The sequence below is a fragment of the Eptesicus fuscus genome, chromosome 14 (genome assembly GCF_027574615.1).
Source record: "Eptesicus fuscus isolate TK198812 chromosome 14, DD_ASM_mEF_20220401, whole genome shotgun sequence".
Taxonomy (NCBI): Eukaryota; Metazoa; Chordata; class Mammalia; order Chiroptera; family Vespertilionidae; genus Eptesicus; species Eptesicus fuscus.
This window is the reverse complement of record NC_072486.1, coordinates 67,021,201-67,046,895: the sequence shown is the minus strand read 5'-3', so window position 1 is coordinate 67,046,895 and position 25,695 is coordinate 67,021,201. Positions and strand designations below refer to the sequence as shown.

The following is a 25,695-nucleotide window of genomic DNA, read 5'->3' as shown; positions in this document are numbered from 1 at the left end:
ACCCGGACCCAGGATCTGGCTTCACCCGTACCCAGGGACGCTTGGCCTCTCCCAGACCCAGGGGCACGTGGCCTCACCCGGGCTTAGTTGCACAAGGCCTCACCTGGATCCAGGGACACATGGTCTCTCCCGGACCCAGGGACGCTTGGCCTCTCCCAGACCCAGGGCCATTTGGGCTCACCCGGGCCTAGGTGCACGAGGCCTCATCCGGATCCAGGGACGCATGGTCTCACCCGGACCCAGGGACGCTTGGCCTCTCCCAGACCCAGGGGCACGTGGCCTCACCCGGGCCTAGGTTCACGAGGCCTCACCCGGATCCAGGGACACATGGTCTCACCCAGACCCAGGAACATTTGGCCACTCCCAGACCCAGGGCCACTTGGGCTCACCCGGGCCTAGGTGCACGAGGCCTCACCCAGATCCAGGGACACATGGTCTCACCCGGACCCAGGGACGCTTAGCCTCTCCCAGACCCAGGGGCACGTGGCCTCACCCGGGCCTAGGTGCACGAGGCCTCATCCGGATCCAGGGACGCATGGTCTCACCCGGACCCAGGGACGCTTGGCCTCTCCCAGATCCAGGGCCACTTGGGCTCACCCGGGCCTAGGTGCACGAGGCCTCATCCGGATCCAGGGATGCATGGTCTCACCCGGACCCAGGGACGCTTGGCCTCTCCCAGACCCAGGGGCACGTGGCCTCACCCGGGCCTAGTGTAATTAGTTTTTATAAAAGAACAAAAAATATTTTTATGCTGCTTTAGCTTATATATAATAATCTATTATACTATGGATGTTCTAAGGTAAGAATTGGGTCAAGTTTAACAGTTTAAATTATCCAAGCTATTAAATTATTTTCTGGGAAATAACTAAGTAAAGGTTCTTATAAGCCCAATTCATAACTCACTAGAGAAAATAACAGAGCCATCTCTGAGGAAAGTTCAAAGACAAAGAGACAGAAATAAATGTGTTCTGTGGAATGAATAACACAGTTTAATTCACACTGTAGTTGCACTATGTGGAATGAATAACACAGTTTAACTCGTACTGTAGGTGCACTGTTTCCATTCCTCTCTCTACCCAAAAATCAGATATGGATATACTGTAACATATCTGCCACACAGTTATAAAGCCCTGGCATTAGCTATTTAATGTCATAATATGTAAATTATATTAGGACTTGTTAAGATATTATTTAAGTCTATATAAGAATATCCAGATTAAAAACATGTTAGAAAATTACTATTAGCTGGGAAATTTAGAGTTTTTCTAAATGTTTCATTTTATATATGAAAGCTAAGGGCAAGAACCATCAGGTGACATGTCTAAAGTGACACAGTGACAAAAGCAATGATGAAGTCTACTTGGTTCCTAGTAGACTTCATCTTTTTTTTTTTTTAAATATATTTTATTGATTTTTCACAGAGAGGAAGGGAGAGGGATAGAGAGCTAGAAACGTCGATGAGAGAGAAACATCGACCAGCTGCCTCCTGCACACCCCCCACCGGGGATGTGCCCGCAACCAATGTACACGCCCTTGACCGGAATCGAACCTGGGACCTTTCAGCCCGCAGACCGATGCTCTATCCACTGAGCCAAACCGGTTTCGGCTAGACTTCATCTTAACTCCTATGCTTGCTACACAAACTTCAAACCATAAAGTGATTAATAATAACAATACTACAAATATTATCATTTTATCAGTTTTCTTAAGTTTGTAGTCCAATAATTCATTATTCAATAAATATTTACTACTAACTTTCACAATTTAGATAAAAGGTTTTCTACATGTTCAAGAAATGAGGTACTTGGTTATTTGGGTTGACAATAGTAATTTACTTCAGACTTTGAAGGTGTTAGGAAATAAGTTTAAAATGGTGTTCTAAAGCCCAATTAAATATTTGTTTCAAAAGTGACAGTAAAAAAAGTGATAATGGGTATTAGGCAGAGTCTTTTTTAATAAGTATGTTTATAGGAGATCCGGTAACAGAGATACTCTTAAATCATTTCTAAGAAGTTTAATTTGCCGTTAATGAAATTACACTCATCCTAAGAACATGTAGTAACTAAATATATAATAGAGAGGGCCATTTCCCTTACTTCTTTTTGAAAACAAAAACAAGTCAAAGGACAAATTACCATCTTCTGATTAAGGACAACTGTCACAGAAATGGTTTTTTAAAAAATATTCTCATTAAACAGCATTTCTAGTTAGTTTTAAAATTAAAAGAATAAACTAAAGTCTTCCCCTTAATTACATAAAAAGTAGGAACTCTCACCAAGGTAAAATAGTTGAGAAACAGGTGGCCCAGAGGCCTCTGATGTCAAGCAGGCATGAAGTTGAGAACAAATCTTATTGGAAAGCATCTAAGCTAAAAGGTGAGATTGACCAATAAAGAAAAAAGAAAGATGTATGGATTAGGAGTTAGTGAGGAAGACACTGAATTGCATTTCAGGAATATATGTTACTCCTACATAAAGTATCCTTTTAATAGTTACATTTGAAAAGGTCTGCTACACTGATAATCTAAATGAGGATCTGAGACACAGCACGGACAATGCAAAGTGGTTAAGGTATCCATTGCCACCTAGTGGTATTGCACCAAATGCAGAAAAGAAAAATACGCTGCCTCCAAAACAGGGGTCTCCACACAGTAGGGAGAACAAGGCAAAGCAGAAAAAAAAATTAAAATTTCTATTAATTATTATTTCATTATTTATTTTAATGTGTTATATTAATACCATATTATATATATTTTATATATAAATATACAAATATTGGCAATATATGCTGTGTATTTTTGCCTTTTAACGATTCTATTTTTTAAACTCTCCATTTATTTAATGAAAAAATTAGTTTGGGACAACTGCACCAACGGGTCAGAGCTACAGATCTAAAGATTTAAAACCAAGATCAATCTCAGAGAAAGAAACTACATTAATTATGAGTCTCTCTCTTAGTAGAGATAATAAAATTGTGAGACGCTACTGTCACATAAAGAAGAATATGCAAATTCTATCTATTCATGGATTAGGTACCTCTTGAGAAATACATTTTATATGGATTGAAAAGGTTAAAATTTTGAAAAGCCATGAAGTATTTATATCCTTTTATTGTATTATTATTTGTACAACATCAAATCTTAGGTTACTCTCTCCAAAGAGGCCACCACTAGGAAGCCTTCCCCACTGGTACTTGATATATGCTAACAGAATGCAAAATAATAAAATAAAAAAGTGATGAAAATATTGAGCACATATCAAGGAAAAATAATTACAATACTGCTTTAAAGGCTCACAGATGAATGACTTCCGATTCAGCGGCTTCTACTTCCTTTGCCTCTGCAACATGCTAGCTGCGTGAATTGAAGCATGTTATTAACCCCCTCTAGGTCTCAGTTTCTCCTTAAAAATCATCTTGACATAGATAGTACAGTGGCTAAGTGACTCTGGATATAGATCTCTTGAGACTGAATCCTATTCCCCCACTTACTAGTTAGGTGATCTTGAACAAGTTACCTATCTGTGCCCCAGTTTGCTCATGTATAAAATGGGGATATAAGGTTGCTGGGCAATGCCTGGCAGGTTGTCAATGATGGTTAAATAGCAGCTGCTATTATCTTTGTTATTGTCTTCATCATGATAACTAGGTTATTAAACATTATGCTAAGCACTTTTGAGTACTTCATTTCTCCACAGAAACCTTATCAACTTAGTATCAAATTTTTCATTTAAAAGAGAAAGTCAGTCCTAGCTGGTTTGGCCCAGTGGATATAGTGTCAGCCTGCAGACTCAAGGGTCCTGGGTTTGATTCCAGTCAAGGGCACTTACCTCTGTTGCAGGCTCGAACACTGAGGCCCTGGTCAGGAAGTGTGTGCGGAGGCAACCAATTGATGTGTCTCTCTCACATCGATGTTTCTCTTTCTCTCTCTCTCTCTCTCCCTCTGTCTCTCCCTCTCCCTTCCACTCTCTAAAAATCAATGGAAAAATATCCTCGGGTAAGGATTAACCAAATTAACTAACTAACTAACTAACTAAGAGGAAGTCAAAGTATACAATACTTGGCACATGGTAAGATAGTCAGACATTAAAAAAACCTGGTAAGGCCCAGCTGGCGTGGCTCAGTGGTTGAGCGTCAACCTATGAACCAGGAGGTCACGGTTTGATTGCCGGTAAGGGCACATGCCTGGATTGCGGGCTCAATCCCCAGTGTGGGGCATGCAAAAGGTAACCAATCAATGATTCTCTCTCATCATTGATGTTTCTCTCTCTCTCCCTCTCCCTTCCTCTCTGAAATCTATACAAATATATTAAAAAAACAAAAACAAAAATAAAACTGGTAAGGCAAATAATCAAAATTTTAATACAATAACATTTGGTTTTTATATTGGAAAATAAATTTAAGGACAAAAATCAGAAAGCATTATATTTGTTTAAAAGAAGCAAATTCTAATAATCACTAATACTTGTTACATAGTAAGAACTCTGTATTATGTTGTGTTTCTCTGAATAATTATTCCTAAATTCTGATGAGAGGATTTGAGATACTTTTAAAAAAAAGCAGCTATATTCTCCATTATAATGAAGGGGCAATAGTTATTTACTTTCATAGGGTCAGGAACACCATTTAAATGTGATAAAAGTCATGGATTGTCTCTCCCCAGAGTGAAAACCATATATACTTATAAAATTTAGCACACAATTTAAAGGGGGATTTATAGAGTCCAAATGAGAATCTCTGCCCTAGAGGTCGGGGACTTTGTCATTTATATATTGGTATTACTTTTAATATACAGTATTTTTTTAAATATATGAATCCATAATACTTCATCAAATTAAGAAGGGTTATGTGCAGCTCTTATTAGTTCTAAACACTAAAAGGAGCTAGTTTCATATTACCAGTGTGAAATATTTCAAAATAAGACAAGAAGATAAATCTAAAGTAAGAAATGAATCAACATGCTAGGCAAAATTTAGTGCCTTTAAGGAAGATATTAAAACTAGACTGTGCAGTTTCTAAACTTAATTAATTGTGAATACAGAATTAAGATATAAGATTAGTGATCTATGTAGTATTCCTTCATCCTAAAAAAAAAAAAAAGCCAAATAGTACCTTTCTAAGCTTCATCTATCATCTGTAATTTTAAAACTAGAAGCCCAATGCATGAAGATTCATGCTAGAATGGGCTTTCCTTTCCCTGGCTGCCGGCACCGCCTTTCCACTCCGGCCCAGGCCCTTTCTGCTCAGGCCCTGGAGCCACCTCTTTCCGCTCTGGCCCCTCCTTCCCATGCTGCCAGAGGCCTTGAGACTGGGGGTGGGGCAGAACGCCTGTGTCGTCGCCAGGGCGACAACACAAGCGTCCCGCCCCCATCACTCAGTGGCTGAGTATGCAAATTAACTGCCATCTTTGTTGGGTTAATTTGCATACCACTCCTGATTGGCTGGTGGCATAGCGGAGGTACGGTCAATTTACATGTTTGTCTATTATTAGGTAAATTAAGAACATAGTATTAGATCAGATATTAATTAGATATTAATGTATGATATATGTTTCTTTAAGGATTAAACTATAATCTAAGATATTTTTGATCAATAATTATAAAAAAGCTTACCATTAGGGGCGTCTCGTCTTTTCTCTGTCAGAAAATAAAAGAATATTATTAGACATATGTAGTACAAAAATCAACATAAAACATTTACTTAAACTCCTGTCTGGATTGATTACAGGTGGTTAAGAAAGGTTTCTCTGAGGAACTGACAACTGAGCAGACATCTGAATAAAGTGAGAGAAGGAACATATTCAAAGGCTCTGAGAAGGAAATAGCATGAAGGAACATTATGAAGGCAGGACTGGAGTGAGAGAAAGGAAGAGTAGAATGAGATTAAGTTAGAAGGAGAACCAGGGACTGGATAATGTAAGGTCCCACAGGCCACGGTTAAGGTATATAGATTGTATTCTATGTATAATACAAAGCTCTTATAGGTTTGGAAAATGGAAAGAGACATGATCTAATCTGTATTTTTAAAAGTTTATTCTGGCTACTATGTAGAAAAAAGATAGTATGAGGCATGGACTGGAAGCAGAGAGACTAGTGAGGGAGTTATAGTCCTGATGACAGATGATAATGGCTTTAATTAAGGTGATAGCAGCAGAGGTGGTGAGAAACAAATCCAAGACATATTTTGAATGTGGAGCCAATGCGACTCACTGACAGGATTTATGAGGGACCATGGTGAGCCAGAGTGATGAGAGGGAGCCAACGCCTCTTACTGAAATGGGAAGACTAGGCAAGGAGAAGGAACAGGTCTGATTGGGGTTGGGGAACATGGATCAAGTGTTCTGCTCAGATATGCTAAATTTGAAGGCTATTCTGAAACCCAATTAAAGTAGACAAATTTGAAAGTTGATGAAAGATCAGCAGTGAAGATAAAACTTTAGGAATCATCAGCATAGAGACAGTTTCAAAGCTAGAGGACTGAATTAAAGCACAAAGTTAATGAGAATACTCAAATGTCTGAGCAATGGGGCAAACGAAAAAAATTAGTGAAAAACTGTAGCCAATTAGGTAGGAGTAATACAAAGAGAACTGCTATCAATCCTTTGTATTCACACTCTCACATATCACGTTTGAGACAATTTTGGTTTAAAAAATTCAAAGTAGTTAAAGAACTTTAAACAAATATAATTTCCAGACATTTTAAAATTAAAAATTCTCCAAAATTATAAGAGAAAAACACACACACCATAAAATAATTCCATTATAAATTAAAATTAAGAATTCTGGCAACAGTAAATATAAATATATTATTCCATCTGGTGGTCTCATGAAATAACTTTCTGAAACAGTTAAAGTAATTTAGTCTTATTTATGTCAATGAATGTCAATCTCCAATTTCCAAGATGATGTTATCTCTGCATCCAGAGAGGAAATACTTCTTAAAATTGGTGATAACACAGATGTGGAAATACCCTATCTGATAAAGAAGGAATATGCAAATTGATCATCACGCCATAACAAAATGGCTGCGCCCACAGCAGAGGCAGGGATTCTGTAACACAAGATGGATGGCCCACAGCAGAGGTGGGGATTCCGTAACACAAGATGGCTGAACCCACAGCGGAGGCCAAGTTCCCGTAACAAGCCTTAATGAGCAATCAGCAGGGACCTGAGGCTGAGTGGCACTGGGCCAGGGCAGGGGACCTGAGGCTGCACCCCCCACCTGGTGGGGCTTGACAGAAGACCTCAGGCCACTCTCCCTGCCCCAGGCTGGGGGACCTCAGGCTGTGCCCCCGCCTGACAGGTTTGACAGGGGACTTCAGGTGCATCTCCCGCCAGGTGGAGCTTGACAGGGGACCTCTGGTCGCAACCCCTGCCCTGGAATCAGGCCAGGGGACCTGAGGCCGCACCCCCCGCCCAGTGGGGCTTTACAGGGGACCTCAGGCCATGCCCCCACCCATCGGGGCTTGATGGGGGACCTTAGGTTGCACCCCCAGCCCGCGGGGCTTGATGAGGGAACTCAAGGCGTGCGTCCTGACCTGGAGAACCTCAGGCTGTGCCCCCAGCCCGGGCTAGGGGACCTCAAGGTGTGCCCCCAGGCCTGGGCGGGGGACCTCAGGCCGCACGCTCCGCCCTGGTGCCGAGCCAGGCGACCTGAGGCCACACCCTCACCCAGTGGGACTTGACAGGGGTGGGGCCGGCCGGGTCTGGGTCTCTCATGATTTCAAGGCGCACGTGGGTGGGCAGGGACTTGACTGGTTCCCGTGGCGCGCCCCAGACTCTGACAGGAGAAAGATTTTCATATACATTTTACTAATTTTCTTTCATTTCTGAGACTTCCATTATAGAGAAAGGGCAAATAGCAATATTAAAGTATTTCCTCTAATTAATTCCCTTTTAACCTTTTGCACTCGAATGTCGAGTCTGACTCGACACGGTTAGCATTAGAATAAAGGAATCGAGAAAAAAGCAAGCGAGTGCAAAGGGTTAATGTGCATGAATTTCATGCACCGGGTCACTAGTATTGAGATAAATATGAAGTTGAGAGCATAAACTCTAAAAAGCAATTACTTAGATGATACTATTCCTGCCCCAAAAGTTGAACCCCATACATGTCAGTTAAAGAGAAGGTTGGAATTTGAGTTAGCATGAAGAGTTACTAAATGATGAATCAGCTCCCTCCCTAATGTTGTGATCTTTCTCCTTTTAAAACACTTTGTCTAAAATCTTAGGAACTATCTTACCTAATAATAGACAAATATGTAAATTGAGTGTACCTCCGCTACACTCATAGCCAATCAGAGTGAGCATGCAAAGCAACCCACCAAAGATGGCGGTTAATTTGCATAGGAAAGCAGGGCAGGCAGCATAATGGCCCGCTCCTGGGGGTATGGGTCCATCGGGGGTGGAGGAGGCCCGGCGGGCCGCACCAGACACAGCCCACAAGGTACCAGTCCATTGGCCCGGGGAGGCGGGTGGGCAGCGCCAGATGCCACTGGAGGGGTCTGGGTCCATTGCAGGCCCCAGGGGGGGCGGCGGCCCGCCTAGCCACTCCTGTGGGGCCCTGGGAACATCACTGCCCTGGGGAGGCTCGGCTGGGCCTGCCTAGCCATTCCCGTGGGACCCCGGGAACATCGCTGCCCCGGGGAGGCAGAGGCACTGCTGGGCCAGCCTATCCACGCCCGCTTTGCCCTGGGAACATCTCAGGCATGGGGTTGCTGAAACCCAGACTGGGCCTCTGGCCACAGATTCACAGCTTCGCAGAGACCAAGGACAGGGATCTGCCTCACCTGCAGAGAGGCAGAGGTTCTGCAGTGGCCCAAAGACACAGGTGGGCCCAGCCAGGGATCAAGGGGCATGGAAGGACTCCCGGGCAGAGGGGCAAGGACCCTCAGCCCAAAGGCGGGGGTTGAGAGGCGGTGTCACCTCAGTGGAGGGGTGCCACACACTGCAGGGTATCAGACTGACTGATGTGATTCAGAGAAGCTCCCAATGCTAACCGGCCTCATCCAGGTGGCCTTTGCCCCTCAAAGGCGGTGACTTCTGCTCCTTCCTTGACCCAAAAGCAAGCCCGCGCCACCCTGCCCCACAGCAGAGCATGCCTAGGCCATGAGTGCGAAGCCTTCCACCTGCTCCGGGGAAGCGGGGGCAGTAAAGAATGGGGGAAGAGGAAAGAATGTGGAGCATCCGCAATGAAGAGGTGCTTGAGAAAGAGGCTGGGAAGCCTGACTGGAAGGTTTGTTCTGTTTGCTGGGCCGCTGCCCCTTAGGAAGTGCAAAGAGCATGGCTCTGAGGGCTTCCTGTGTGCTGAGTCAAGTTCCACAGCCAACTGGAATTGGTCTCTGTTTCCTGGCCTGTAAAATGGATTAAGCGTGTCCCAGTGCCTTCACTGAGCTTTGATGGCCAATTGAGATACTATATAAAGAAAATGAGGGAAGAAGTGAGAAAGAAAAGGAAGGACAAGAAACACAAAAGAAAGACTGGAAGGAACATGTAAATCCATTGTCACTTAAATAGGGAATATAGTCAATAGTGTTGTAATGATGGTATGATGCCAGGTGGGTACTGGAAATATCGGGGAACACTTTGTAAAGTATATGATTGTCTAACCACTATTCTGTAACTAATATAAAACCTGAAACCAATACAAAATAATACTGAATATAAAGAAATGAAAATTGGAGTGAAATTTTTATAAACTTCAAAGTTTAAATAAAGGCTGTAAAGGAAGGAAGGGGGAGAATAAAAAGTGTTTTTCATTTTACCACTTCATTATCTTTTCAGTACATGAAAAAGACAGTTGTCTTTATATGGTGCTTTTATACTTTTCTAAGTCATTATCTCATTTTAATTTCAGGGCAACTTAAAAATAATTATTCCTTCCACTATTCAAAGAAAGAAAATCTTGGTGTTTGATCCTAATGATTCAATTGTCAAGCTCTTATTGTAAAGCAGGGTTAGTAAAATTTTCTGTGAAGGGTCATATCTATACTAATAAAAGCCTTGGGGGTGATCAGGCCAGCAGGGGTGGGTAGTTGGGGGCAATCAGGCCGGCAGAGGAGCAGTTAGGTGTCAATCAGGCCAGCAAGGGAGCAGTTAGGGGGCAATGAGGTAGGCAGGTGAGGGGTTAGGAGCCAGCAGTCCTAGATTGTAAGAGGGATGTCCCTTTGGGATTGGGCCTAAACCTGCAGTTGGACATCCACTGAGGGGTCCCATATTGGAGAGGGTGCAGGCTGGGCTGAGGGATACCTTCCCCAGTGCACGAATTTCATGCACCGGGCCTCTAGTATCAAATAGAATTCTTGTACCAGGTAAGAGTAAGTGACCTACTAATTTCAAAGTCACTATTATATATTTTAAGAAGTATTTTTTACTCTTTTGCATATTGAAAATGTCACACATTTTGACTAAAAGAAGTCCCAGGGAGCTCCTGGCCTATGACCAGAGCATGTCACTGAATTACGCACTGAACCACAAATAATTCGAAAGCATTAAATCCTTTCCTAACATGGAATCAAGTGGTAAATGCCTTAGCTGCCAAAAGAAGTAACAAAAATAATAGGCCCCTAGTAATTCTCCTATTCACTTATTACAAGTGGGATATAATAAGTGAGGCAACAACCTAGTTCATTTTATTTTCAGTGTTACCTCACCTCCCACTTGGAAACCCTTTAAGAGAACAATAAAGATGTATAAACTGGAATATATGCTTTTATATTCCTGTTTCCCAATCCAGTTTCTACCATTTTTATGGCTTATTTCCTCTTATTGGTAAAGTACAATCTTGAAAACAGTAATCTTCAAACTGGGGTAACATGTACCCCTGGGTGTATAGAAAGACTTTTCAAGGAGTATATGGGAATAGCTAGTTTTAAAGGAATTTATTTGCTTATCTCAACTCCATGTGTTATTTCTCCTACAATTGATCTGCTTAAGATAATTCTGGAGAGGTTCACCTTTCTTAATGACCCTCCTTCTCCTACTTTACAACAGAAAGGCCTTGCACACTGCTGTCAAATAGTTGTATACCAAAGAATTTAAAGCTCAGTATTGCAATGCATCATTCTCTAACTGTTTTATGTGTATTAGCATCTTATGCATTAAACTAAGTTCCTTATGGTTTCATCATTTACAACATTAGGGACAAAATAAAGACAAGGCGATAATGTTTATAGATCTTGTTTGTAACTTTGATTATTTGCTTCAAGACTTGCCTAAAATATTTGTTCACAAAGTATGAAATACTTTTAAAATGTAAGTTACAAATAGTGCCATAAAAATGCAAATTTAAAAGTCAGTAAATAATTTTTAAGGTAAGGATTAGCAACTTTTAAAAAAAGAAAAGATCAGATAGTAAATATTTTAGATTTTCACTTTTTTTTTTTCTGTCATAACTATCCAACTGTGTTGTGGCAAAAAGCAGTCATAGACAATATGTAACCCAATGAGCTTAGCTGTGTTTCAAAAAAACTTTATTTACAAAAACAGGCAATGGGCCAGATCTATCCTGTAAGCCATAGCTTGCTAGCTCCTGTTAAAAGGAATTAGAAAAAAAAAAAAAATTACCAGATTTCCTCTGTCGCCGGCCCAACAAGTCCATAACTGCTTTTCGAAATTTTTTTGCTTCTTCTTCATTGGCAAAATTAAGAGCAACTTGACAAGTCTAAAATATTTTTCATCAAAAAGATAAACAACAAAAAACATGAATTTAGTTTTATATATCAAAAAGGTGATAACCAACAGAAGTACATTTCTGAAGAAAAGTTTGACTTTATTAAAAGAACTCATTTTATGACATGAGTAACTTAAGGCAAAAAGTAAAAAGGTAAAATAAAAGACTACTGTTAGAAAAGTTACCTATCACAGTAGATACTCAAATATTAAATTGTTTCTTCAAAAAACAAGAGAGGCAAATTGAATTTGATCCTTCAATAGAGCTCTGTATACAATTTAGATTAGAAAAGGCAAACACGGGAAAAGTTGGTAAAATGCAGATCAACTATCTTTACTAGTTTGTTTTTATTTTGCAGCTTAATTATAGGCATTATTTAAATTATAACCTTAATTCAGGTAAATTATTAAAAATATAAAAACATACTGACATTATTATTAATGGCAATTAATACACACTTTTAAATATGTACATACTTATATCCTATCAAGAGAAATATGAAAAATAGTTAAAGGAAAAAAACCTGTCAGAAAGATAGATATACCATCTAATCCAAACCTTTTTCATTGAAGAACAGTTACAAAATAAAAGTATAAAAACAAAAATTAATTCACCTATAATTCATTCACTCAGATAATCCCTGTGAGCATCTATATACTAAAGAGCCAGGGTCATAACGACCATTATGACTGAAGGCTCGATCACACCGGAAGTCACTGCTGGGTTGCCGGGGCGACCCAGCACTGACTGGGGCCACTGCCGGTGCCCTGACCCAGCACTGACTGCTTAAGGGGTTGCAGATCAGGCCTGGAGAGATGCCTGCAGAGAGAAAGGCTGGTTCTGATCCGTAGCCTCTGTGGCAGCCATTGATCAGAACTTGCCTCTCTTTCTCTCCTGGCCTGGCCAACAACCGCACCTCCATTTCTCTCCAGGCCTCCACTGGGGCTGCTGATCAGCCCTGCCTTTCTAATCAGGCCCCGTTGATGGGCCCAGAGACGCTGACTGGCATAGAAACTGACCAATCAGAACCAAATCTGGGTGAATGTAAGGAGCTAATGGCTGCCTAGGAGGTGGACCTTTTGAAGCTGGCTGGCAGAGAAACTGACCAATCAGAACTAAATTGGCTGCAGGGGAGGGCAGTTGGGGGCGAGATCAGGCCGGCAGGGAAGGGCAGTTAGGGGTCATCAGGCTAGCAGGGGAGAGCAGTTAGGGGCGAGATCAGTTCGGCAAGGGAGGGCAGTTGGGGGCGAGATCAGACCGGCAGAGGAGGGCATTAGGGGCGATCAGGCAGGCAGAGACAGTTAGGGGCGATCAGGCCGGCAGGGGAGGGCAGTTAGGGGCAACCAGGCTGGCAGGGGAGGGCAGTTGGGGGTGAGATCAGGATGGCAGGGGAGGGCAGTTGGGGGCGAGATCAGGCTAGCAAGGGAGGAAAGTTAGGGGTGATCAGGTAGACAGAGGCAGTTGGGGGCTCGATCAGGCCGGCAGGGGAGAGCAGTTGGGGGCTCGATCAGGCCGCAGGGGAGGGCAGTTAGTGGTGATCAGGCAGGCAGGCAGAGGCAGTTAGGGGAGATCAGGCAGGCAGGCAGATAGAGAGGTTAGGGGTGATCAGGCAGGCAGACAGAGAGGTTAGGGGCAATCAGGCAGGCAGGCAGGTGAATGGTTAGAAGCCAGTGGTCCCAGATTGTGACAGGGGTGTCCTACAGGGATCGGGCCTAAACTGGTGGTCGGACATCCCCCGAGGGGTCCCCGATTGGAGTGGGTGCAGGCTGGGCTGAGGGAACCCTCCCCTCCGTGCACAAATTTTGTGCAGTGGGCCTCTAGTATGGTATAAAAATCCTTCTAACATTTTCCCCAAGTATATTCAATGTATATTTTAAATTGCCCCCCTCTCGCCCCATTTACTGTATTTTAGCATTCTTTTAGGTCAGTGGTCAGCAAACTCATTAGTCAACAGAGCCAAATATCAACAGTACAACGACTGAAATTTCTTTTGAGAGCCAAATTTTTTAAACTTAAACTTCTTCTAACAACACTTCTTCAAAATAGACTCGCCCAGGCCGTGGTATTTTGTGGAAGAGCCACACTCAAGGGGCTAAAGAGCCACATGTGGCTTGCGAGCCGCAGTTTGCCGACTACGGTTCTAGGTCATAAACTCCTCTTTCAGAAAATAATTTGAATGGCAATAAAATATTCAACATTTAAAAACTACCATGGATTAGTGAACAATTAAGATTTCATTTTTATACATAAGAAAACACAGAGATTAAATTATCTGCCCCAAAACAGAGAGAAGATAAAAGAAAAAAAAAAAAATCAGCCCAGCCCACATGCCTCAGTGAGGTCACAGTTCCATTCCTGTTCAGGCACATTCCTGGACAGTGGGCTCAGTACCTAGTGTGGCGTGTGCAAGAGGCAGCCAGCCGATCAATGATTCTCATCATTGAAGTTTCTATCTCTCTCCTTCTCCCTTCCTCTCCAAAATCAATAAAAATATTTTTTTTTAAAGAAAAAGATCAAATTTCCTTTCTACATAGCAAATTACATTTACAGTTCTCTATAAAACCTTTTATTTTTGCCCTTAAATCTTAGCCATTTCTGCCTGGCTAACATGGCCCAGGGGATGAGCATCGACCTATGAACCAGGAGATCATGGTTCGATTCCCAGTCAGGGCACGTGCCCGGGTTGCAGGTTCAATCCCCAGTAGGGGGTGTACAGGAAGCAGCCAATCAATGATTACTCTCATCACTAATGTTTCTCTCTCTCTCTCCCTCTCCCTTTCTCTCTCTAAAATCAATAAAAATATACACATTAAAAAAAAATCTTAGCCATTTCATCCAATGTAGCTTTCATATCTATAAAGTTTTTAAAAGTAAAATAATTCTTTTTCTATATAATGCTTACACAGAAAACGCATAAATGCTTTCCACAGACAAATGTAAAAGCAATTACATTAAACAAGGCAATAAAAAAAAATAACTTACATCTCCAGCAAATGTATGAAAATATCCTCTAGGACTATTATATACAAAGTTATTGTATAGTTCTTGCTCCCACAATAGTTTCCCATCCTAGAAAAAAGTAAAAGCTAGAGTTACCAAGAAGATAATCTGTAGGAATAAAACAAAGAAGATGACTAGTATTAAGGGAATAATTTATATTAATAGCTTTTACATATATACATAAAACATACATAATACATAAGTAACACACTATAATTTAATCAGTAATTTCTTAATATTAGATAATGTTTCTCTCATAAAAAGTACATACCATGTGAGATTAATTCAGTGTGCTATGATATAATCTCATTAGCCAACCATTCCCAAATACAGTTATACTTGTTCAATAACATAACTAGAACAATTACTAGATCAATGTTAGATAGGAATAAAATACTTTTGTACATGCACTGATTATCAATGCATAATTTCATCAGCAATATTTATAGACTGTATACTATTAAATATTACAGGAAGAGTTCATGTTCTTTTTTCTCAATTCTTTAGATGCTAGAAGGGTGAAATATACCTTCTCTGTACTGCTCATTAATAATCTCTGAATTCCTAACTTTTGCAGAGTAGCCTCCTAATTAAACACTGGTATAAGCAGTATCAATCATGTGCAGAAAAAAACCCAATTATTAGAGTGCACCACGGTTAATCTATGGTTAAGAGAGCCATGGATGATTGTCATACCTATGGCCCTAGTATAAGAAATATAATTAACCTTAATACCAAAGGTGACTAATTGCAAGTATTCAGCAATGGTTATCTACAATTGAAAATAAGTAGTTAGGGAAATACAATCATTGCCCAATTCTGAAATGCAAGGTTATACCTATACCAAAATTTAAAAATATTGACAACATACTGTACATACACGATGATCACTATACAGGAATTCCTTTCTTCTTAGTGTAGTTATATGTACATTCCATTTGTAAACAGTACTTCTCATTGGTGATGAGAAATAAAATGGGGCAAAAGTAGGTTTTCAGTTGTGAGTAGGCAAAGCATAGTTTATTCTTGTATTATAACTTATTGTATTTTCCAAATGAACTGTAAACCTACTTTTGTCCCACCCTGTATATCAAAGTACTTAGAAATTTCTTTCAAACTATGCAGGTGTTCTCCCACTTCCCATAATCACTGCCACAGCAAGCCACTGTTAGTAACAGGAGTATGCCACATCTCTCAGCTGTCCTGGGGTATGGAAATATAGATGTTAAGACGCACTAACAGCCCTGGCTGGGGTGGCTCAATTGGTTGGGCATAGTCCCGTGCACAAAATTGCCAGGTCGATTCCCGGTCTGGGCACATGCCCAGGTTTCGGGCTCGATCCCTGGTGGGAGGTGTGCAGGAGGTGTCCAATTGATGTTTCACGCTCACATTGATGTTTCTCTCTCTCTCCCCACCCCTTCCTCTCTCTCTAAAATCAATTAAAAAATCTAAAAACAAACAAACAAACAAAAAACCTAAAAAACACTAATTTACAAAGTGCAGTTCCCTGGCCAAGTAGTTCGGTTGGTTAGAGCATCGTCCAGATACGCCAAGGTTGAGTTTTCGATCCCCCGTGTCAGGGTACATACAAGAATCAACCAATGACTGCATAAATAAATAAGTAGAACACAAATCAATTATTTCTCTCTCTCTCTCCCTAAAATCAATCAACCAATCAATAAACAAACAAAAAATACTTCACTAGGCAATATGTGGCTGTTTAAAAAACAACAACACACACAATACTCCCCTCCCCAATAAAACAAAAGTGCAGTAGCTTAAATCTCATTTAATCTCAGGGAAATACTTTGCAACAGAGCCAGATGGTTATCCCATTTTACAAATAATTAAGCTGAGGCCTAGAGAAGTAAAACAGTTTGACTATAATCATGGAAGCATCATGGAAGAGTTCAAAGTCAATTTTAGTTTTCTGTAATTATAATTCCATTATACGTATTGTCACATACAAATATTAAAGAGGCTTACCTATGGAAAAGGTTTCAAAAGGTAAATGGAGACTTCATCTCAGCAAAGAGAATTACTTTTGTAATAGCTATAATGGATGGATACCTGACAAAGAACAGACAATCTAGGACAATGTGAATGTGGATTTATGTTTCAGAGTGAGGGATACAAGGCTGCAAAAATATGAACATACCCATCTTGAGAGGAACATAAGAAAAAGTGGGCAGCAAATACATTATCATCCTTATTATTTTTAATCCTCACTCGAGAACAGAGAGAGAGAGAGAGAGAGAGAGAGAGAGAGAGAGAGAGAGAGAGAATGAGAATGAGAATCGGCTGCCTTCCCAGATGTGTCCTAATCCAGGATCAAACCCACAACCTTGGTATGTGCCCTGACTGGGAATTGAACCAGCAACCTTTCGGTGCACAGAACAATGCTCAACCAACTGAGTACTCCGGCTGGGTGCAGATACATTATTATATATACTGTATAATGCTTTAAACAAGAGCTGAGTAAATGACAGTATATACCAAACTAAAATATACTTTTGTAGTTTCCTGAAAGGACTATATATGCTAGTCTGTAGTAGACAGGATGGAATAAAAGAGTATCATTAGAAAAGAAGAGAATGTGGAGAAAGCCTAAGACCCAAAGGCATAGAATAAACAAAGTAGTAGGAAGATAAAATAGGAAACTATTCATGTCTGGTTTAGGAGATGTTCCCATTCGGTCTGTGTCCAGGCTTCGATATCTAAAACCAAGCTTTGCCCTTGTAACACTAATTTAAGTATAACTTAGATATTATATATGGTATATATAAATCTATATTAAATTATAATTGAGGTAGAAAATCTAATCACCTGCAGTTTAGAGGAAGCAAAACAAAACTCACCTTGATATCAAATATTCTTAAAAAATAAGATCTCTGTGGATTGTCTTTAACCAGACAAGCAACACCACTGCACTTCTTTGACCACATACAATTACGATCTGCTGCATATAACTGTACCACTGCTGAAGACATAGTCTGCAATATAAAAAGTTTATAGCCATTAGGTTCAAAATAACACTCAACTGACTGCAGCCCCTGCTGACATATTGATGCAGTCTCCTGAGAGACACTGAACCAGAACCACCCAGCTAGGCTGCCCCTGAATTCCCGAACCATAGAAAAAGGAATTAATAGTTATTGTTATTTTAGGTCACTACTTTAGAAGCAATTTCTTATGTAGTAATAAATAATAGCTATACTAAAAATAATTATTGAAAGCTAACATGTACTGATGCTTAAAATGTGTTAGAAAATGTGCTTAAGCACATTCAAATATAACTCCATTTAATTCTTATTACTATTATATTCTCATTGTATGCTTGAGAAACCCAAGGTTAAAGAGGATAAATACTAGTAATTTGTCCAATACCACAAACCTAAGTGACAGAGTTCAAATTCCCATGCAGATAATGTGAGTTCAAATCCTATATTCTTATTCCCTGTAATAAACTGTTTTCCAATAAAGTGAACATTCAAGCAATTAAGAAGTAGTATTAGTAAAGGTTGACTTCTATACAGCAATTAACCACTTTCGTATAGCTATTAAGTCAAACTTGAAAACAAGCTACTAATTATAGTGCAGTGCCCTTTTAGATGCATAGGAGAGAGCTAATTCATTACATGCAATGGACACCTTAGTCCCCAGCATTCAGGTTTTCCAGTACACAATGTTGCCACCTCCCTCATAACTGTATCACAAAACAATGGAAATTTTCATTTAATTCTAAATTAAGTCATTTTATAGCATAATCTAGAATGCAACTATTGGATTTTAAGTTTCTATAAGAGTGGTACATACATATACTAGTACAGAACTTACAAATCCTATATAATAAAGAGGTAGTATGCAAATTGACTGTCAGTCCCTCACACAAGATGGCTAGCAGGGGAGGGCAGTTGGGGGTGACTGGGCCAGCAGGGAAGGGAAGTTGGGGGGCGACTGGGCCGGCAGGGGAGGGCAGTTGGGGGCCATTGGGCTGGAAGGGGAGGGCAGTTGGGAGCAATCGGGCCAGCAGGGGAACAGTTAGGCATCGATCAGGTTGTCAGGCAGAGGCAGACAGGGGCAATTAGACAGGCAGGCGAGCAGTTGGGAGCCAGCAGTCCTGGATTGTGAGAGGACATCCCCTGAGGGGTCCCAGACTGGAAAGGGTGCACAAATTTCATGCACCAGGCCTCTAGTCCTATAGAATAAAAGGATAATATGCAAATCGACCGGACGGCGAAACGACCAGTCGCCATGATGTGTACTGACCACCAGGGGGTAGACGCTCAATTCAGGAGCTTCCCCTCGTGGTCAGTGTGCTCCCACAGGGAGAGTGCCACTCAGCCAGAAGCTCTGAGTTGGGATCATGACCGGTGAGCGCAGCTGTGGTGGTGGGAGCCTCTCCCGCCTCCGTGGCAGTCAGTCGGACATTCCCCGAGGGCTCCAGGACTGTGAGAGGGCACAGGCCGGGCTGAGGGACCTCCCCACCCCAGGTTACGAATCTTGTGCACTGGGCCTCTAGTCGTTTATAAATAATAATCATGTTTTCTGATCCAGTAATTTCATTCCTAAACTAAAAAAATATGAAATAATTTAAAACATAACCAAAAAATGGCCCTGGCCAGGTGGCTCAGTTGGTTGGAGCATAGTCCTGTATACCAAATGGTTGTGGGTTCGAGTCTGGTCAGGGCACATGCCTAGGTTATGGGTTTGATCCCTGGTCGGGACACGTACAGGAGGCAACCAACTGATGTTTCTCTCTCACATCAATGTTCCTCTCTTGCTTTATCTCCCTTCCTCTCTCTAAAATCAATAAAAACATATCCTTAAGTGAGAAAAAATAAAATATAACCAAAATTTATTTTATTATGAATATAAAAAGACAAAATATGTATATAAATATATGCTAATTATTTTTAATAGAAAGACTTCAAATATTCAAAAAGTGGAGATGATTAAATAGTTATGGTATATCCATTCAATGAATATTGGGCACTGTAATAAAAAATAGACTACATTAAGATTTGAATAATGTTATTTTTATTACCAAATTATGCCTAGGAAATGACCCCCTATGATAAGAACTATTATATGTATATGTATAAGTCTCTTATAATAATAAAAGTAAAGAACTATTATATATAAATATATATATGTATAAGTACTTTATAAAAATAATATAGTAAAAAGTAAGATCAGTATACTGTTGGGGACCAAAATTTCATGAAGACATATATTCCCAGATAACAGTGCTCCATTTTATGTTGCAGACCAAACTCATCTTTGAATTTCACAGATAGTCATGAACAGGACACAAAGCAGCAGGAAAATGTCCACAAGAGACATTAAAAGTTATAAAGATAGCTTAGACCCTAGGACATTGGACTTTAAAAAGGAGATTGAAGAATGTGGGTATGGCTTTGGCCTGCTCAAAACATACTGCGCTCTTCTGTAAGTACAGTCCCAGCATGATAGCTCCATAGGCTCTCTAACCCTAAACCTTAGCATTAAAAACTACAGAAAAATGGATTTTGCATATATTATCCAATGGTGTAAGAGACAAGGTTAAAGAATTCAAAAATCAGATGGAAAAATTTGTTTTCTAAAGAAAATTCCTGTAAATTACAGCCTTTTTAATATGGTGCTGTCCAAATGCATTCATTTCTAAAAAGAAAAGCAGTTAGGAAACCAGATACCATTAAAGAGATCTAAAAATTCTCGTATTTTACTTTTTAACCAGAAAACAAGAAGTAACAGCTTGCAAAAGAAAAGTGTCTTATTAAATAGTCTACTTCTATTATGGAAATCTCTTGCCATAGGATTAACATTATAAAACACTGTCTAGATGTGTATGTAATTTTAAAACAAACTCCCAAAACTAAAAATCCGTATGTAAACGTTGATATAGTTTAAAACAAATTCTTAAAATGTTTGCTTAAAAAATAGAAACCCATGAAACAGTTTTATAATTTTCCACGCAAATACAGTTGAAATTATAACCTTATTCTAAAACAACCTATATTATGTTAATATTAAAGAACCCAACTAATCATAAGCAATTTTCAGTAAGTGGATTTTTCAAAATTTTGCTGCAACCTTTTGTTAGTCCATTTTACTCCTTCTTATCTAAACTGGCAAAGTCTGAAAATTATACAGCTTTTAAAGCCTTTTCTGATTAATTCAGAATAATTATAGCGAATGTGAGAATAGCTTTACACACATAAAATTTGAGATATAAATACTAGAAATAAAAATTGACTATCCCTTAAACTCTAGACTGACAAGGGGTTTAATTAAGTTTTTAAAAACATTCCTTCCATTCCTTTCAAGTAATTACAGCTAATCTACTCCATTACTTCTTGTCTTTCTTAATCAAAAAGGTATTACTTGAAAAACAATCTAAGGACGAAGTGCTTAGGAAAGGAAATCTATTTATTAGCTCAAAAATGTTAGGGTTAAAATATGTTAATTAAAAGGAAAAATAGTACTATATCAACTTTTGTAGAAATAGAGCCTATTTTACACATCTTGATATTACAGTACTGTTATTACAGTAACACATGCATCCTCATAACTTTCATTTTCAAATAAGATGGAGGATGCCCCTGGTCAGTGTGCTCCAGTTGGTTATGTGTCAACCCATGCACTGAAAGATTCCCAGTCGGCGCACATGCCCAGGTTAGGCTCTATCCCTGCAGGGGGGTGCAGGAGGCCGCCAATCGATGTGCTGCTCTCACATCCATGTTTCTCTTTTCTCTCTCTCAAAAAAAAAAAAAAAAGGATGGAGGGTGGGTTAGGGACAGAAATCTGTCCCACTGTCCTTTGGCAGGGCACTTTTACCTCTACTGGGTTGACTCGGTACCAGTCAAGAAGTATATCCTTGATTCCCGAAGTTCCTACTGTCTGCTTTTCCTTCATGTTTCTAGTGCCTTTTCGTGAGTCTTGTATAAATCTTATTACATCATGTCTTCTTCTAAAATAGAATACTTTTCTATATTAACTTATTACCTATTAAATACATTGTTATTCCTTTAAGCACCTAAAATAGTTCTGCAAGCCTATACTTTCATTTCACCTTGGCCCCTTGTAAGCAAATATTTGTCAAATTAAAAACTGAATTTCTGATTCTGATAAGAAATAGGGGAATGACCTTGATTTTACGATACACACCCTGAAGTATTATAAAGGGGCATCCTATCAGCAACTTACTTCTCAAGTGACTAAAAAATAATAATATGTATGTACATATGAAAAGAGAGAACCAAGGTAAATGTTATAAACATTAGCCTAATCTAGGTTAAAAACATATAGGAATTCTATGTATTTTTTTTGCAGCTTTTCTGTAAATATGAAGTTATTTTGAATAAAAATATTTTAGAGCACAAATGACTCAAATTAAATGTAAGACAGTCCCCTTCTATAGCCATGGCAGTCTTCGGAAGAAGACTCTCATGGTTAAAGGAAATTAATTTTAAAAAAATATAATTTCAAGAATGTCTAAAATATAGTGAATGTATAAATAAAAATCAATTGACTTAAAATTTAAAGTCTTTTCTATGATTACAAGGATCTAGATTAATGGTCAAAACACTCCAGCGTGTGTGTGTGTGTGTGTGTGTGTGTGTGTGTCCCAAATTTCTGAAATCTATTCTGGGAACACTCATCCTAAATGTTCTCATTATATAAAAGCAAACTTTTCAACATGTTTCTAGATGCTCTGATAAAGTAGTCACCTGAAGTGTCCCATTATTATCCTGAATATAAAACATTATAGAAGGAATTATAACAATAAAGATAAAAAATTGGTTGAATTCTTATAATTACTTAATTATGCAGTGATCTCAAGGAGCAATTGCCAAATAACATATAACACCTCACTTACATAGCAACCTAAAAAACTAGAAAGAAATCAGCAATTTAAAATACAGAAACAAAACTCCTGAGTGGTGAGTATCACTGAAAATTATCCGGGAAAAGAAAACAGAAACAATTCACTCTGAAAAAGAGGAATGTTATTAACCTGGTAATTTCCACTGTGAGAAATAATCAGAAAGAAAAAGAAAAAAATAGAAATTTTAAAAATACATCAAGAACAGGAAGACATCACAAGAAACAGTCTTTTGTGTTGTTTTTTTTTAAGCAAAGCTGGAAGATTGGAAGAGGATGACAAAAGCCTTAAGTAACAAACAATTCCAATAGTGAAGGGAAATGGAGCTTAATAAAAAAAATAGCTGCTGTCTTGGGAAACAAACACACCAACAGTCTTTTAGGTCTTAGTCGTCACTTAAGAAAACTACTGTGCCAGGCATATTAATTCACCAAATGTTTACTGAGTACCTACCATGTACACAGGACTGTAATAAATGAAGGTGAGGTGGAAATGAAAGTGGGGTCAAATACAAAAATGAATTAGACTGAGTCCTCATGAAACATGTTTTCTAATGGGCAGACAGACATCAATAACTATTATTGATGCTATAATGGAAAAATCCAGTATTCGAGGAAAATGTAAAACCTACCTAGGGTGGGAGGGCTTTCCTAAAGAGACAATGTACCTAAAGAATAAAAAGGGGTGAGTCTGGTGAGCAAAGTAGAGAGAAGGTAATATCCTAGGTAGACGCATCAATAAAGACTCAACCATGAGGAAGTGCTAGGGGAGTTTTGGGAGCTGTATAGGGTGGAAAAGAGATTAGTGGCATGGAATGAAATTACAGACTTAAAGTCACATCAAACATGGCTCAACTCTGTGGTTTTGAGAGATAAAACAGTCATATAGAGTTTGGAAACCCTTGTTTGGAGATGTGGTACAGTGGTATTTAATGTGTCTCAGTAACCTAGTTCTTGTATAGTCTCCGCCCCCACTGACCCTGGGTGTGTCCAGCTGACTTGCTTTAACCAACAGGACCTCAGGAAATCTAAGTAGAAGCTTGAAAAGTACTTGCACATTGTGGCTTGCCCTCTTGGAAGTGCTGCCAGGCATATTCATTCATGAACCTACTAAGCGCTGCCCTAAAACTTGGAGTGAAAGACCACATGGAGAGCAGGACCCGAGTCATCCTACCTATCCTGGTTGAGCCTAGTTCCCATTAGACATGCCAGCTGAATGCATCTGCATTGAGTGAACCTAGGTAACAGAAACAGACTAACCACCCAGCCAATCCACAGAACTGTGATAAGCTGATAGTCCTTTAAATCACAAGTTTTGAGGTGGTTTGTTTGCAGCAACAGATTAACAGATATACAGGACTGTTTAAATATACTAAAAAACAATGAACCATAGATGGTTCTAGCTCTTTCCTTTGTTCCATTTACATTAAACATATGTTTAAAGTCACCAAAACTTTTAAACTAGAACTCATAAAAGTTTTAGAGAACACTCTCATTACCAGCACACATTCTTTTTTTGGAACTATTTTAAAATTATTTCATATCCAAAAACCTTACTAAAGGTATGTGCTGGGCAACTGAGAAGGCTCAGTCATTAAACCATAGCCACACATCAATCTCATATGGTGACTGTGATTTAAATTCATACATTTAGAAAATTGTAAATTATGTGACACAGACCTCTAAACAATCAAATTTATAGATGCTACAAGAGATATAATTTATAGATGCTAAAACTGCAAACGGTATTCTTAATTTTCAACTTGAAAGACAATCATACACAGATAAAGGTGATCTCATTATAGACTGGGTCATGTTTATAAGCAGGTGAGGACACTGTTAAAGGGTAGAACAGAGGTATGGCTTGCTCTTTTCTGCTTCTCCCTTCTCTGTAGCTCAAGTGGACCTGCTTAAAAGTTTCTATTTTCTTTCTTCTTCTGTCTTTTTACTTTTTGTCTAACTCTCTCTTGCAAAATCAGTTGAAATTTAATAAAACCTGATGTTTGGGTTTGAATGTTCAGGTTATGAACATAGAAAAGAGCTCTCCTAGGATTCCCACTTTAGCTCATGGAAGTTTAACATTACCAGCTGAGACCCAAGCCTTAATAACAACAGCAGCAACACACACACACACACACACACACACACACACACACACACACACACACACACACGCCTGTGCAAGTAATAGTTTGGGATAAGAATGTGAAAAAGTAGGTATTTTGGTCATTGATAGGATTTGAGTATTCCTGAATCCTAGAGCCAAATGCCATCTGATACCATTTCACAAAAAATTGATCAAGCATATAATTCAGTTCCCTCACTTTACAAATGAGATAAATTCATTTTCAAATGAATTTACTGCTCAGCTCTGGATAAACTTCCCAATCAGCTACTCATTTTATATTTACCATACTTTACTCATTGATTCAACCCAGTTCCCAATTTGTCAAAATTTTGCCATATCCCATCTAAATGATTTTACAAGAACTATATGTCCTTGACATAATTTTATTCCTCTACTGATCCCTTCTGGACTAAGAGGAAGGTTGGCAGAGGTGGTGGTGGGAAGTAGAGGATTGCTGGTGCATGAGAAAAAATTTCAAACAGATGTAACATATACATTCATGGTAGATTTACCATGAAGTCGTTAAATGTACGTTTCAGGGTCCTTTACTTGGGAGAGCCCCTTACAAGGTCTGGCTTGTTCTCCTTTGGGACACATGAGGTAGCACCAACACCAGCCTCATGCCTAGGCACTCCTCACCAGAAATCCCTGAAGGTGATACTGGAACTTCCATCAAGGATGCATTACACTTCTACATCTGCCCAAATCCAGCAATACCGTCTTCTCTTGGAGCACATGATACATTTAGACCCAATCTTGCCTGTTAAAGTATTAGAGATGTCTTTTTCCCCCCTATTGACTTCCCTCTTCCAAACTACTGTCTCCTTCTCAGGCCTTCATCCACTACTGTCTGTGCCCATGGGTTATGCACATAGGCACATAAATTCTTTGGTTGATCTCTTCCCACCCATCTTCCTCACCCCTCTGGGAATCCCACCTGTGGCATGCTTCCATAAACTGCTTTGTCAATTTATTTTGTTCATTAGATTCCACATATAAGGGACGTCATGTGA

General features: G+C 39.6%; 1 protein-coding gene across 1 annotated transcript in view; it reads right to left on the bottom strand.

The window, feature by feature from the left end:
- Positions 1-25,695, bottom strand: part of WASL (WASP like actin nucleation promoting factor) — an 86,384-nt gene that overhangs the window by 33,103 nt on the left and 27,586 nt on the right. Inside the window, exons 2-5 of the mRNA XM_054725915.1 lie at positions 17,526-17,660; positions 14,650-14,736; positions 11,562-11,658; positions 5,610-5,633 (exon numbers count right to left, since the gene is read on the bottom strand). Of these exons, the coding sequence (XP_054581890.1) occupies positions 5,610-5,633; positions 11,562-11,658; positions 14,650-14,736; positions 17,526-17,660 (343 nt within the window). The remainder of the gene's footprint in view (positions 1-5,609; positions 5,634-11,561; positions 11,659-14,649; positions 14,737-17,525; positions 17,661-25,695) is intronic.